Source organism: Mustela putorius, unplaced genomic scaffold, assembly GCF_011764305.1.
Source record: "Mustela putorius furo isolate JIRA1106 unplaced genomic scaffold, ASM1176430v1.1 tig00000508_pilon_pilon_pilon, whole genome shotgun sequence".
In the NCBI taxonomy this organism is placed as follows: Eukaryota; Metazoa; Chordata; class Mammalia; order Carnivora; family Mustelidae; genus Mustela; species Mustela putorius.
The window spans coordinates 5252744-5267404 of NW_025421402.1; the positions used below are offsets into that span (position 1 = coordinate 5252744).

Sequence of the window (14661 nt, forward strand, 5' to 3'; positions counted from 1 at the left end):
TTAAAAACAAAACAAACAACAAACCACAACCTGAAAAGACAAAGTACTGGGGAAGAAGCGGAGTACTTTTCTTCTGTAAGGTGTTTAAGGAGCACAAAGAAAAAGTGACAACATGTGAGAAAGACCAGGCTCATCGGGGGCAGTTCTGTTGGAGGACCAGAATCAAGACTGCGGTCAAGCAGGACTACAGGAAGCAAGGCCCTTTCCTCAGAGAATGCTCAAGGTCACCTTTATACTCTTCATCTTGCCACCATCTACCATTTTATGGGACAATTCTATTTCTTAGGTTTTTAAATCCATACTGGGGGAATAAAGGATGCCCAAAGACGTGGCTGCCAAGGAGAAATAAAACCCTTGTCAGAGATTTAACTTCATAATACACTTGATACAAAAAACATGAGTGGCTTCTACAGCAAAACATGCATATCCAAAACTGACTACAGAAGAAAAGTCCTTGACTGGCTCAATGAGTAAAATACACAATGAAAGGCTGTTAAAGACACAGCATCAAAAGGGAGGAGGGGGGCAGACCCATAAGGATTTTGTGAGCAGTTTCTCCTAGTCTCAAGCAGCAGAAAATTACTGTATTATTCAAGCTATTCTGAGCGGGGAAAAAAATACTAGTGTTTTTTTTGTTTTTTTGTTTTTTTTTTTATAAAGCCAACATAACTGACACCAAACCCTCAGAGACAATACAAAAAAGAAAAACAAGAATTTTCTCAACACAAATGGGACACAATATTTCACCTTCACACTCAGCAGACTTGCAAAGTAACCTCTAACAGTATATACAATTATAACCAAATTCGAACCACAAAGCTTCTGGAGCGTTTGCTATTTGACCATGTAAGAAGACATTGCGACAGAGCAAGAGAAACAAGGATGAGGGTCTAGGGTACTCCAAACAGTCTACCAGCAAGATGCACTCTAATGTACATCCTGAGTCAAGAATGTTTGCACAACAGCCACACTATCCTATCTGTAGATACTGAAAACACATTTGCTAGAACTCCATAATCACTTCTAATAAAAGGAATAGAGGGGACGCCTAGTTGGTTAAGTGGCTGCCTTTGGCTCAGGTCATGATCCCAGAGTCCTAGGATCAAGTCCCACATCGGGCTCCTTGCTCAGCAGGGAGCCTGCTTCTCCCTCTGCCTCTGCCTGCCTCTCGGTCTGCCTGTGCTCGCTGGCTCTCTCTCCCTCTATCCCTGACAAATAAATAAATAAAGTCTTAAAAAAAAAACAAGGAATACAGGACTACAATAAATGATAAAATCTACCAAAAACACAATTATCATTCCAAAAGGTGAAATATTAAAACCATTTCAATAACTATCAGCAACTAGGCAGGGATATATCATTACTAGTTAATACCATACAAGAAATGAAATAACTGGTTTAACCACTGAATATAAGGAGATAAAACTATTTCTCTTTTGCTGTCACTGAATACCACGAAAACACAAGAGACTCTAATAAGAAAACTAATTAATAAGAAAATAGGGAAGGGGCTTCTGGCTGGCTCAATAGAAGAGTGAGCAACCCCTGGTCTCAAGGTCATGAGTTCCACCCCAAGTTGGGTGCAGAGTTTACTTATAAATAAACAAACTTTTTTTTTTTAAGACTTTATTTGACAGACGGAGATCACAAGTAGGCAGAGAAGCAGGCAGAGAGAGAGGAGGAAGCAGGTTCCCCGCTGAGCAGAGAGCCCGATTCGGGACTTGATCCCAGGACCCTGAGATCATGACCTGAGCCGAAGGCAGAGGCTTAACCCACTGAGCCACCCAGGTGCCCCAACAAACTTTTTTTAAAAAAACAAGAAAATAGGGTAAGGTGGCTTATACAAGAAAAATATTCAAACATTAATAGATTTTCTTTACATTAGCAATTAGAATCCAAAAATGGAAATACAAAGAAAAATTCCACTCATGATGGCTACAAACATAAAATATTTAAGGATCAGGTCGTAAGGTAATAAGGAAGATACAAGACATGTATGGAGAAAACTATAAAATCTTAAGTAAGGCCATAAAACCTAAATAAATGAAAAGACAATCTACATTCTGGGATGGGAAAACTTAATGGCTTTCCCTAAAAATTAATAAATGTTATATAATTCCAGATGGAATAAAGACAAATGTGAAAAAAAATTCTAAATGTACTGACGCTGCTGAAATATGATAAAGGTGGCATTTCAATTTAGTGGAGGATTTATTTAACATATAGGGAATGACAAGGGACCATATGGAAGAAGGAAAAAGTAATTCCTCTCATATAACATATCAATTTCAGGTAAATCGATGTTTTTAAAGAACAAGAATCTTAGAAGAAAATCTAGGAGACCTCATGTATTATCTAGGGTAGGGAAGACCTTAACCAAATGAAGAACACCAAAAGAAAAGAGAAATAGGTTTGATTAAATAAAAATTTAATATTTTGCATGGCAAAGTTCCTATAAACAATTAAGATTTAGAAACAAACTTTCGGGGTGCCTGGGTGGCTCAGTGGGTTAAAGCCTTTGCCTTGGGGCACCTGGGTGGCTCAGTGTTAAGGTTAAGCCTCTGCCTTCGGCTCAGGTCATAATCTCAGGGTCCTGGGATCAAGCCCCACATCAGGCTCTCTGCTCAGCGGGGAGCCTGCTTTCTCCTCTCTCTCTGCCTGCCTCTCTGCCTACTTGTGATCTCTGTCAAAAATAAATAAACTCTTTAAAAAAACAAACAAACAAACTTTCAAGACAGATGACTGATAGTTGATACCTGTATTGCAAAGCAACTTATACATCAGTAAGAAAAAACAAAAGTTTTTTTGTTTTATACATCAGTAAGAAAAAGACAAAAAGAACATAAATAAAAATGAGATGCCACTTTCATCCATCAAACAGGTAAATTTAGGGGCACCTGAGTGGCTCACTCTGTTAAGCTTCTGCCTTCGGCTCAGGTCATGATCCCAGGGACCCGGGACTGAGCCCCAAATCAGGCTCCCTGCTCAGCAGAGGGTCTGCTTTTCCCTTTCTCTCTCCCTCTGCCTCTCCCCTGGCTTGCACTCGTGCTCTCTCTCTAATAAATAAATAAAATCTTAAAAAACAAACAACAACAACAAAAAACACAGGAAAATTTAGGGAGAGAACATCTGGGGGTGCAGGAGAGGGCACAGAGACATTTTTATATGTCACCTATTAAAAATGGGAATTATGGGGTACCTGGGTGGCTCAGTGGGTTAAGCCTCTCTGCCTCAGCTCAGGTCATGATCCCAGGGTCCTCGGATCAAGCCCCGCATCGGGCTCTCTGCTCAGCAGGAAGCCTGCTTCCCTCTCTCTCTGCCTGCCTCTCTGCCTACTTGTGATCTCTGTCTGTCAAATAAATAAATAAAATCTTAAAAAAAAAAATGGGAACTACTATAGCCTTTTGGAAAACGGATCTGACAATATCCATTAAAAGCAAAACACAGGGGTGCCTGGGTGGCTCAGTCGTTGAGCATCTGGCTTCATTCAGCTCAGGTCATGATCCCAGAGTCCTGGGATTGAGCCCCACATCAGGCTGCCTGCTTGGCTGGAAGCCTGCTTCTCCCTCTCCCATTGCCCCTGCTTCTGTTCCTTCTCTCGCTGTGTCTCTGTCAAATAAACAAAAGCTTAAAAAAATAAAAGGCAAAACATATAGAGTCCTTACCTCAGCAATTCTACAAATGGAAATCTAATCTCCATAGATGTAAACACAACAGTGGGACAGAAGTACTAATATTTCAAGTATTGTTTTTGGTGGCCAAAAAACAAACAAAACCTACCCAAACGAAACAAGGTAAATGTCCATTAATAGTGGAACAGATGAATAAATTACATTGTATTCTAATACAAATTATGCTAATTCCCTTAGAGAAATTTGCATTGGTGTTACTAAGTAGAAAAAAGGCAAACACAAAGCGTGTATTATATAATCTCATTTTTTATTATTATGTATGTGTCCATGCACACACACATATATATAAGCATAGAGAAAAATATGGAAGGAAATACATGGGATTATCAACAAAAAGGAGGCCGCAAGGGGAAAAAAAAGGATCACTTTTTTTTCAAAACGCATGGGAATTTTACCGTTGAAATTATACATCGTGGGGCGCCTGGGTGGCTCCGTGGGTTAAAGCCTTTGCCTTCATCAGGTCATGATCCCATGATCCCATGATCCAGGGTCCTGGGATCAAGTCCCGAATCTGCTCATCGGGGAGCCTGCTTCCTCCTCTCTCTCTGCCTGCTTCTCTGCCTACTTGTGATCTCCATCTCTCAAATAAATAAATAAAATCTTAAAAAAGAAATTATACATCGTGTGTATCTACATGAATGTGTTAAAATCCATCAGATCTAGGGGTGCCTGGGTGGCTCAGTGGGTTAAAGCCTCTGCCTTCAGCTCTGGTCATGATCTCAAGTCCTGGGATCGAGCCCCGCATTGGGCTTTCTGCTCATCGGGGAGCCTGCTTCCTCCTCTCTCTCTGCCTGCCTCTCTGCCTACTTGTGATTTCTATCAAATAAATAAATAAAATCTTAAAAAAAAAATCCATCAGATCTACCATCTCCCAATGTGTACGAACAATATCGTACAGTGTTAACTGAAGAAGGCAAGTTCCAAATAATGTGTATAAAAAGGTTCTATTTCTGTAAAAAAGCTAAAACAAAGCCCTAATAAATTTGTTTAAACATTTGTGTGAGCAAGGAATAAACTATAGAATGAGAAACTCTAGAAAGTCACCATTTGGGGAAGGGGAGAAAGACAGTTTTTCTGGATGCGTGTTTGAACTGTTTCCACTGCTGTGATAAACACGTGCTATATTTGTTCATTTGAAAAGCAAGAGATTAAAGAACCACAGTGCACTTTCCTGACTTACACTCACACTGGCTCATCACTTCTCTGAAGTGCTCAAACCTGCACTTACCACGAGCAGCTACCGCTTACTGAATGCCTACATGTCCAACTCCACACAAAGGTCTTTTATATATTCCCTTTCAGTCCTCTCTATTCGTGATTAAGAGACCACTGCTGGCACCCGCTACACCCCAAGACCTGACCTTTACTGACACCTGCTTGTACTCACCAACCCTCGTCCCATATTTTTGTTCAAGCTCTTCCTTCCCATTCATCTCTTCACTCGGGGGAATGGAAACTGAAACCCTCACGCGACAGGGTCCAGACCACTTTGAGCATAACCCTTGCCTGGTGCCTGTGCAGATGGACTGTGGAGTGACCTCCAGCTACCTTTACCTCATTAGAATACTAAATCTCTACCCAAAGAGGAGCACAAGCCTCATTTCCATAACAATGCCTGTATAGCAGGTTTCCTTAAGGGAGCACTGGTGGCCTTATGCTCACCTCTACACGCAAGGACAAGGCTTCCCAACTAAATATTCATCCAAAAACTAAATAATCATCCAAAAAACCAAATATTCATCCAAAAACCGTAAGTAGAAGGAATCCATTCACACTTGCTCAGAGAATAAATGGTTTTGGAAGTTATTCCCATGATCTCCTTACTTGCTTCAAATAAAGTCTACTTTGTGCACCAACTCCACGTGGTGCATCTGTGACTCACCAAGGAGCGAACTCTGTTGGTTCAGTGGCACTATTACATTCCATTTCACTGTTAAGTCACTTCCCAAGTGCACACAGTCAAAACATGGAACAACCAGAACCTGATCCAGAAACCATACTCTTAACTGTAACTACACTAAACAGCCTCTAGAATCTTGCCTGAATTTGACCTCAAGGTTATTAATGTATCATCTGTAAAACACAACACAATCCCCCCTATTTGAAAGTCAAAATGTGCCCATCTGCTTTCCTTCTGTACATTTTCCTTTCTCTTCCCACATCTCAAAGATCCACACCAATTACTCCCTCACGGCCACCGAATGGAATTTAACCAAGAGAAGTGAGCTCAGTGGCCTACCGAAAATTCCACCTACTAAGGATTTTTCTTAGCAACAACCAGTGTTCACTTTATTTGTTCCCAAAAAGCCACCCCTTTTCCCAGAGAAGACAAAAGGAAAATTGGAAGTTAAGCTTCCCACCGCCCTTTGCCAATAAAGCCCACAGGAAGCACATAAAAGGTCTGCGCTGAGTGCTGAATGAATAATTTTGGTATTACACCATCCAGCCCAACCAGGCAGGAAACTTTAGTCTTCACTCTCCACATAGTGTCACAAACCCTTCCTAGTCGCCTCACTTTTACAGTCTCGGCCTTCCACCACATTCGTCTTCCTGACACTGTTCTTCAAAGCCTGTGCCCCGCTCAGACCTTCCCTTCGGCTAAGGGCGGCTGCTTTGCAGCAGCCTTTTCGGAATCTGAGTTAACAACGCTTCCAGCCCAGCCACACCAGCTCCCTCAGGGCCCTCCTTTCTGTCCTGGGAAGATCCTTTCTCCAAACTGCCCTTCAGCTTCCCAGCCCCTTCCAGCTTTCTCCCTCTAGGTGTCCTGACGTGGAAAAAGGTCTGTTCTCCACACTGCTGAACACCCACCTCCTTAAAGACCTAATCAGCTCTAAAGCTGCACAGACCTCTTCGCCCAAAGGCGCTATTATTTTTGATCAAAGGCGCTATTATTTTTGATTCCAACCCATTCCCCTCTGTTGTAAGGGTTAGGAGCAGAGTAGCAATTTCCATTCTGTTTCCTCAAACAGGCGAGGACACAGGCAAGGGCATTCTTCCAAAGAAATGCAATTCGCAGGTGTCTAGATAACCAATCCCACCCGGCCCTCATCTGATCCCTTCACCAATGCAATTGCTATGTGTCCTTGACTCCAGCCTCGCCTCCCTCACAGAGCTGCCACAGCCAACTTTCCAAGACCCGAATCTCACCCTGTCACTTAGCTGCTTAAAATTTACTTCACCCAACAATATACTAAACTTCTAAGTATAATTTCAAAAAGTGATTTCATTCTGGCCCCTGCCAGTGTTATCCTCGCCATGTCTGGCTAACTTCGCATCAGCACCTAGCATAGAAGCTCACATAACCTGCCCTAAGCACCAGCTGTAGAGCACTGACCATTTCTTGAACATACCATATGCAGTCATGCCTCAGAACATCTGTCCCAACTACTCCCCGCACTGCTAATCAGCTTCTCTAACTTGTCCTTCCGGAAAAACCCTTCTCTATCTGCACTGTCTGGGTTAAATGACGCTTCTTCTATAAAACCATCCCCAAATTCTACTGCCAACCTCTACACTGCAGAATTAATTGCTTTCAGCTGAACTCCCATAATGCATTCACTTATTACGGTTCCATATTAGACACAATTATTTATGTTTCACTCCTTCTAGCTCTACATATTTATTCAGGGCAAAGGCTGTATCTTATTTTGAGGTCTTTCAAACAGAAGGACCCACCCCCACCATAAGTGGATAAATCAATTTAGTGAGCCCCAACAAGTTTTTTAATAGATTCGAACAGAAGACATCAGAGGACACTGAGCATAAAAGGAATTAAGTATAATTTTGAGAAACTTAGTTATATATATATTTGTATATATGATGGGTTGTGTGATAGAAAATAGATTTCCTGGGCACCTTGGGTGACTCAATTGTTTGAGCATCTGACTCTTGATTTCGGTTCAGGTCACATTGCAGGATTGTGTCATCAGGCCCCTGCACCGGGCTCAGCACTGGGCATGAAGCCTGCTTAAGATTCTCTATCTACCCCCACTCCCTTCTCCCTCTCCCAAGAAAAAAGAGTTTTCTTCCTGTGAGTTGTAGTAAAAATAGTTTTGAAAAACTCTTACGTAACTTTCTATCTCCAGTGCATATTGTCAGATACCCAGCAAGAGCTCAGAAGTGACTACAGAAGTAAAATCACTACCTTGAGTGTTACATTAACAGCACGTTATCATTCCTTTCCTTTATCTGGACAGATATTCTTTCCCACACATGCTCCCACAATCACAATCACTTCTGTTCCTTGTGCTTTTTATCTCCAACTTTCTCCTTTAAAACTCAGTAATTTCCATAGAAATGTAGATTTCCAGACCCAGCTTTCTTTTAAATTGTCTAGCCTTCTTGGGGTGCCTGGGTGACTCAATCAGTTAAGCATCCCAACTCTTTCAGTTCAGGTAAGAATTGCAGGATGGAGGGACCGAGCCCAACATCACGCTCCACACTAGGCGTGGAGTCAGTCTGCTTGTCCCTCTCCCTATGCTCCTGCCCCCAACATGCACACATGCACATACTCGCGTGCACTCTCTAATAAATAAAATCTTTAAATATAAATAAACTGTCTAACCTTCCAATGCTAAATATTCCTAAATTTCACCCTCATGAATCTTCTCTATCATTCAAGGAAAATCTTTCCCATGACCATTTCTTTCATGTACTAGCCTACCTATCACTTTTCCCCCATGCTGAAGTTTTTAAAAATAAGGGTCGACCTCTGACCTCCACTCCGTCTCCCACGCCTTCCAAAAATGACTGTACTCTGGCTTCCACTCAAGTTGCTGATGGGTACCAGTGCCTAAGGACTACACAGAGCAGCCCTTTCCCAGCTTTCAGCATTCACCTGCTCTACAAGTGGCTTCTGAGAGCACGACAACGTAGATCTACCTCCACGTGGATAAATATAGGGAAGCACTCAAAAATTTGCCTAGCTCATAATAAGTAATATATAATTCTTAATTTATTATCACTTATTTGTCCTCTTGATCCCAAAATATAGGTAACTGTCCAAGACTCTGCCCTCAGCAGTTTTCTTTCTGCCCCTCCCACCTTCTCCCCTGGTCTTGTCATCCACTCACAAGGTTTCCTCAACAACCCACCTGCAGGAAAGTACACATCTCTTTCATAAATCTAAACCTACCTCCTGAACCCCAGATCCCCACTCAACATGCCCAATGCTGTCTTTCCCCCGTGTCCTTAAATGTTCATCAGTAACACCACCATTGGCTCCCATGATTTTCACTTCATAGTTCCTCACCACTGACGCCCCTACCACACACAACGATTCTCAAATTCTGTCAACTCTTACCTCCTCAGGGTCTCTCTGTTCCATTTCCTAGCTCAGGCCCTCTTTATCACTCATTTACTCTAGCCCTCCAAACTGGTTTCACACCATCCAAGCCTCAATGACATGCTGCTGTCAGATAAATCTTAATAATAAATAAATAAATAAATCATAGCTCTGATCGAGTTACTTACCAGGTCAAAACCCTTCAATGTATCTGCCCTACTTTTCTTAAAAAGCACAGACTTTTCAGCTGGGCATTCAAGAGTCCACAGACAGCATCTGTTGGCCTTCCTTTTATTCACAGCACCCACAACCAGGCCAAGCAGGAACATTCTTTGGGTGTTCTCTCACTGATGTCTTGGCTCAAACATTCCTAATAAGCATTTCTCCTTGTACCTTCATGCTTCAGTGCGTCACTATTTCACCAGTCTTAAATGTCTACTCAAAAGTCCAACTCCTGGGACGCCTGGGCAGCTCAGTTGGTTAAGCAGCTGCCTTCGGCTCAGGTCATGATCCCAGCGTCCTGGGATCGAGTCCCACATCGGGCTCCTTGCTCAGCAGGGAGCCTGCTTCTCCCTCTGCCTCTGCCTGCCATTCTGTCTGCCTGTGCTCGCTCTCTCCCCCCCACCCTCTCTCTGATAAATAAATAAAATCTTTAAAAAAAGAAAAAAAAGTCCAACTCCTCCATAGAATTTTTGTTCCTGGATGCCCTTCTTGCCCAGCCTAGAAGACATTCACTCTCTCTCCTAAATGTTCTTAGCACTCGGTAATGACCCTTAAAGGCCTATGTTCTGCAATATATTATGGCTATTTGGATAATCACCTTAAGCTCCTTAAAGGTAAGGACCACTTCTTTAAAAACCTTTGTAGCCCTTTTAACATTCAATACAACTTCTGAGTTTTGTTTTGTTTTTCTTTTAAAGAAACTTAACTTTACATCAAGTCTTTTAGGAAATCTGGAAATACAGACTATCGTGCTAAACACCTAATGAAAACCTCGAAGACAAGACCTAAGTTTTTAAACAGCTTGGGTCAGGGATAGGGAGGAAATGACTCAGAGAGCGTGACAAAAAGCAACTGCTTCTGTAGTTCTGTGTTGTGCACACCGTCCCTGTTACTTGAGCAGCTTAAACAGAAAGTCAAGATGACGATTCCAGGGCCAACTGTGCCATTTACTCACTTGATGCCTTCCAGTCACTGCCCACTAAGACTTTTTTCATGTGTCCAATGAGGGACTTCAACTAGAAGATCTCCAAATCCCCCTCCTTAAGCACCCCGAACGTCTACAAAACAATCTAACTTTTCCAGGCGCCCAAACCCCTGACAAGTCTTCCAAGCTTCCTCTCAAGCCTCACATCCTCACACTCCTTCTTCTCCAGAAACTCCGGTCCTGCCCGCCCTGGGCTACTTCAGCACCTTTGATCCTTGTCCTCAAATCGAAGTCACAAGCGGTCCGCGCCTACCACTCCAGCACTGATCTGAAAGCAGCCTCGGGAAAGGCAATGCAGCCTGCTTACGCCGAAGCTGGGCTTCCTGCTCCCGCTGCTGCTCGGGAACAGGAGCGCCCCGGGATCCACGGCACAACTATGTCCCTGAGGTTGCAGCCCGCGTCCCTCCCGCCCAGGTTCCCTCCTTTCCAGGACCGAAGGGTTTCCTAAGACGCAACCATAGCCCTCCTCACCCAGCAACTCGAGGTTCATCCCTGAGGACTCCGGCAGCCTGGTCTCAGCTCCAGGAACGACGCCTTTTCCCCCCGCCCGTTTCTGAGACCTGCGTGTAAGTGGGGGGCGCCGCAAATAGCTTAGCGCAAGCTCCGGAGACTTTCTGGCTTAGAAGCCCCCGCGGCTTCCGCTTTCTTCCCCCGCCTTCCTTGTTCGTTTCAAATGGGCTGTCCATATAAACGCCTTACCCAAAAAAAGAACAAACTCTCTCGGAATCATTTGAGAACGCTCTTGACTGAGGGACAAAAATATCATTGTCAATGAATACTTTAAAAAGTGCGAGTCCTTGAGGCCATTTTCTGCCGAAGCATCTAAGTGAGCTATATATTTCAGGCATATCGTTAGACTACTAGTCCTTGCGGTGTTGTGTGTTCGGCGGCCACGTCTCCGCCGGCTGCTTCCGACGCCGCAAGAAAGGTTCCGGGCCAAGTCCGAGGGACGTAGGAGAGCGGGAAGGGTCGGGCCGCGGTGCTCGGGTGTGGAGCGTGGCTCTTAGTCCCCAGGGCGCGTACTCCTCAGTACGTATGCTTCAGTCTCCTGGGAGTGACTTCCTACGTGTAAGGCTGTGCCATGGGGCCCACGGGAATGTACGATAGCATTTGTTAGGCCTCCATCCAAGGCTTTACAGCGTGCCCCCAGCCCTGAGCAGGACGCCGAACACGGAGCGGAGGGAGAGGCGGGCTGAGTTCCCCGGCGCTTCCCTGCGGGAGGAAAGGAACGGCGTAGGCTCTCCCGAACAACAGGACTGGAGCTGGATGGCCCCCCGCCCCGGGTGTAGACGTAATGCCCCTGATCCCAGCTCCCCCGGTCGCTCAGCCCGCCCCTGGGGCCGCGTCTTCCCCTCCGGGCCCCAGGGTTGTTGTAGGTAACACGGAGAGCGGTCCTGGGCGTCCCTGCAGGGTTCGTGGGAAGGTTGGGTGAGGGCAGCAGGCGCCCCTCAGAAGGTTAGCTGCTCTAACTGACGAATCCCTTTACCCAGAGTTATTTCGTCCTGAGGCCCTTCGGGCAGGGGTCAGCCCCGTGTGACCGCATTCCGTAACCGAGGCTCCGATCGCGGGAGGCGGGTGGCGTTCGTCCGCATCTCCGAAACGTGGCGACCACGACATCCCAAATACTGGAGTACCAACGGCGGCAGATACCAGTGCTTCCCGGCACGCCCTGGTCATCATTCGTGATCACCGGCCCCCTCGACCTCCGCCAGCCGCAGGGCTGGGGAAATGTCCCTGTTAGGTTTATTTCGGGATGAGCCTGAGCAGCTTGTCCCATGTATCCACGCGTGTTTTTCTCCTCTGCGAGGTGGGCTGCTCATGAACTTGGCCTGTTGTTCGGATGGGATATTTAAGCGAGGAGTAATGTGATCCGAGGGATGTTTAAGGAGGAAAAGGAGGACGGTGTGAAGTAGGATTGGTTTAAGGAGTAGAAAGCGGGTAGATCACTGCAGTAAGCCCGTGGAGAGCTGAGGAAGACCAGACCCAAGGCGAGGACAGAGGCAAAGAGGTAGGCGATGTTTAAGAGAGGGGTAGGAGGCAGAACTGGGAGAATGGGAAAGATCTCTTGTATATGGAAAGCAAGAACGTCAGGAGACGGGCTCAACTTCTAGGTTTCTACTTTGATGGGGGGACTCCGTTTGACACGGCGGAGAATGCAGGGAAAGGAACAGCTTTGGCAAGGTTGATGGAGAAGCCAGACTGGGTTGTTAGGGTTTTTTTCCCCCTTTTTTAAGAGGTGTGCTCTTTTTTTTTTTTAAGGTTTTATTTATTTATTAGAGAGAGAGAGAGTGCACGCAGAGGGGTGGAGCAGAAGGAGAGGGAGAAGTAGGCTCCCCCCTGAGCAGGGAGCACAATGAGGGGCTGCATCCCAGGACCCTGAGATCATGACTGGAGCCAAAGGCAGAGGCTTAACTGACTGAGCCATCCAGTTTCCCCATGGGACATGTTAGGTTTAAAGAGCCTTTGAGAAATTCAAGTGACCATCCTGACTTGGTGTTCAAAGAAGAGGTTTAGGGGCGCCTGGGTGGCCCAGTGGGTTAAAGCTTCTGCCTTCGGCTCGGGTCATGGTCCCGGGATCCTAGGATCAAGCACCAGCTCGGGCTCTCTCTCTGCTCAGCAGGGAGCCTGCTTCCCTTTCTCTCTCTCTGCCTGCCTCTCTGCCTACTTGTGATCTCTGTCTCTCAAATAAATAAACAAAATCTTTAAAAAAAAAAAAAAAGGTTTAGGCTAAAGATGAACTATACTTCATCAATTCTAATATGCACATGTCCCCACATTTAAAAATCTCTTCTATTTAATTATCTCATAATTATTTAGCAGTGGGCTTTTATCTTAGTGCAACATAAGATAGTGTGTTTTATAAGTTATGGTATCTCTGATTTGATGAAAAACAGTATAATTAGCGGGCTCTGCTTTACAAGTGTTAGTTGGAGCTTATTAATACTGCCAACCACAAAGGAAGGTACCCCGGTTTGTGTGTTGAAGGGGAGAAAAGGAAATTGAACACTCTTCCTTCTTGGCCTGAAGCAACTTGTCACTGTCATTCAGACTCTATATGAGAAAAACTTACTTCTTGGCTGGGTTGAAATTCCATCTCATTAAAGACTTTTACAGATCTCCCTAAATTAAGCCAGCTGGTACTTACCTCTCCTCCAGGTAAAAATCAGGAATTCTCTGAGTGGAATGCCTCCCAAGTCAGCCAGGATATACTCTGGCAGCTGGTTCAAATCACAGGGAATATGGTAAGGGCCAAGAGACTTTTGTCACATTTCAAGGACTTAAGCCAGTCGTTCTTAGCCTTAGCTGCACGTTGCAACATCTGGGGCACCACAGAATAATACAGGTCCCCGAGTCCCACACCCAGATATTCTGCATTAATTGTAGGATCTACCTAGAGCATTCCTAGGCATTGGTAACATTTAAAAGATTCTTAGTGATTCTCATGTTCAGACAAGGTTGAGAACCATTTCTATTACAAGAATGGGGGTGCCACCAAATCATTAGGGAGTGAAGACTTTTCCAAGAAAATGTACTCATGTACTTACGACCGCCGTCTGTGCTGTCAGAGATTAAAGACTTGAAAGGCTTTTAGAGCTAAGAAAGCAAGCATGAAAGAGATAGTAACATAGACACAGCTCTCAGTTCTGGCAAGAAGGATTGGAAGGAAAGAAATAGTTAGATGTATCTATGTATCTATACATTCACTTGAAGATACACTCCACACTTTTGTGGGAAAAGGCATAAGCCTAAGGTTGATCGTTGCAGTATTATTTGTAATTGCAATATTTTGGAAACAATCTGTTTGTACATTTGTGGTACAACACACAATGGCATACTCAACAGCTGTTTAAAAAATGAGGAAGAACTCTGTGAATTTGATATAAAGTGGTTGCCAAGACATCTCTAAGTGAAAAATGAAAAGCACAAATGCAGCCCTAAATGAGAAGGGAATATAAGAAAATATGCTGCCTCTGGCCATTTGTGCAAAAGAAACAGTACAGGAAAGATAAATCAGAAACTAAGGACATTGGTTTCCTGTAAGGGATAGGTGGGAAAAAGAGGAGTAAATGAGAATGGGGTAGCAGGAGTGAGGAGGTGGTGATACTCAGAGTATATATCTGTGTAGCTCTGACTCTTAGAATGCTAGTGTTTCCCATACCCCCAGGATAAATAAATAACTAAAACCAACTGGGATGTGGAGAGAGCCCAAATGGAATAAAAAATATTAAAAAATGAACCTACTGTAAGTCCAAAACATAGCTACACTAAAAAGGTTGGGAAGAACTAAAATGAGCCCTTGGTTGGATCCACAAGCCTAGAGACCCCCCCCCCAAAAAAAAAAAAACCCTGCAGAAAACAGCTCCACTGAGAAGTACAAAATTGAATGGGCAGAAGTTTGAAGAGAAGCATAATTTTCATAGTCTCAGAATATCTCCCGCAAGAGATCTATTAACTATAAAGGGAAAGATAGTCATTTT

The 14661-nt window shown here is 44.3% G+C and overlaps 1 protein-coding gene across 2 annotated transcripts in view; it reads right to left on the bottom strand.

Annotated features, from left to right (window-relative positions):
• Window positions 1-10823, bottom strand: part of RBBP5 (RB binding protein 5, histone lysine methyltransferase complex subunit) — a 37785-nt gene extending 26962 nt beyond the window's left edge. For both annotated transcript variants that reach the window (XM_004756423.3, XM_004756422.3), the window contains exon 1: window positions 10655-10823. In XM_004756423.3, the coding sequence (XP_004756480.1) occupies window positions 10655-10673 (19 nt within the window). In that variant the 5' untranslated portion in view covers window positions 10674-10823. The remainder of the gene's footprint in view (window positions 1-10654) is intronic.
• Between the last annotated feature and the right edge of the window lie 3838 nt (window positions 10824-14661).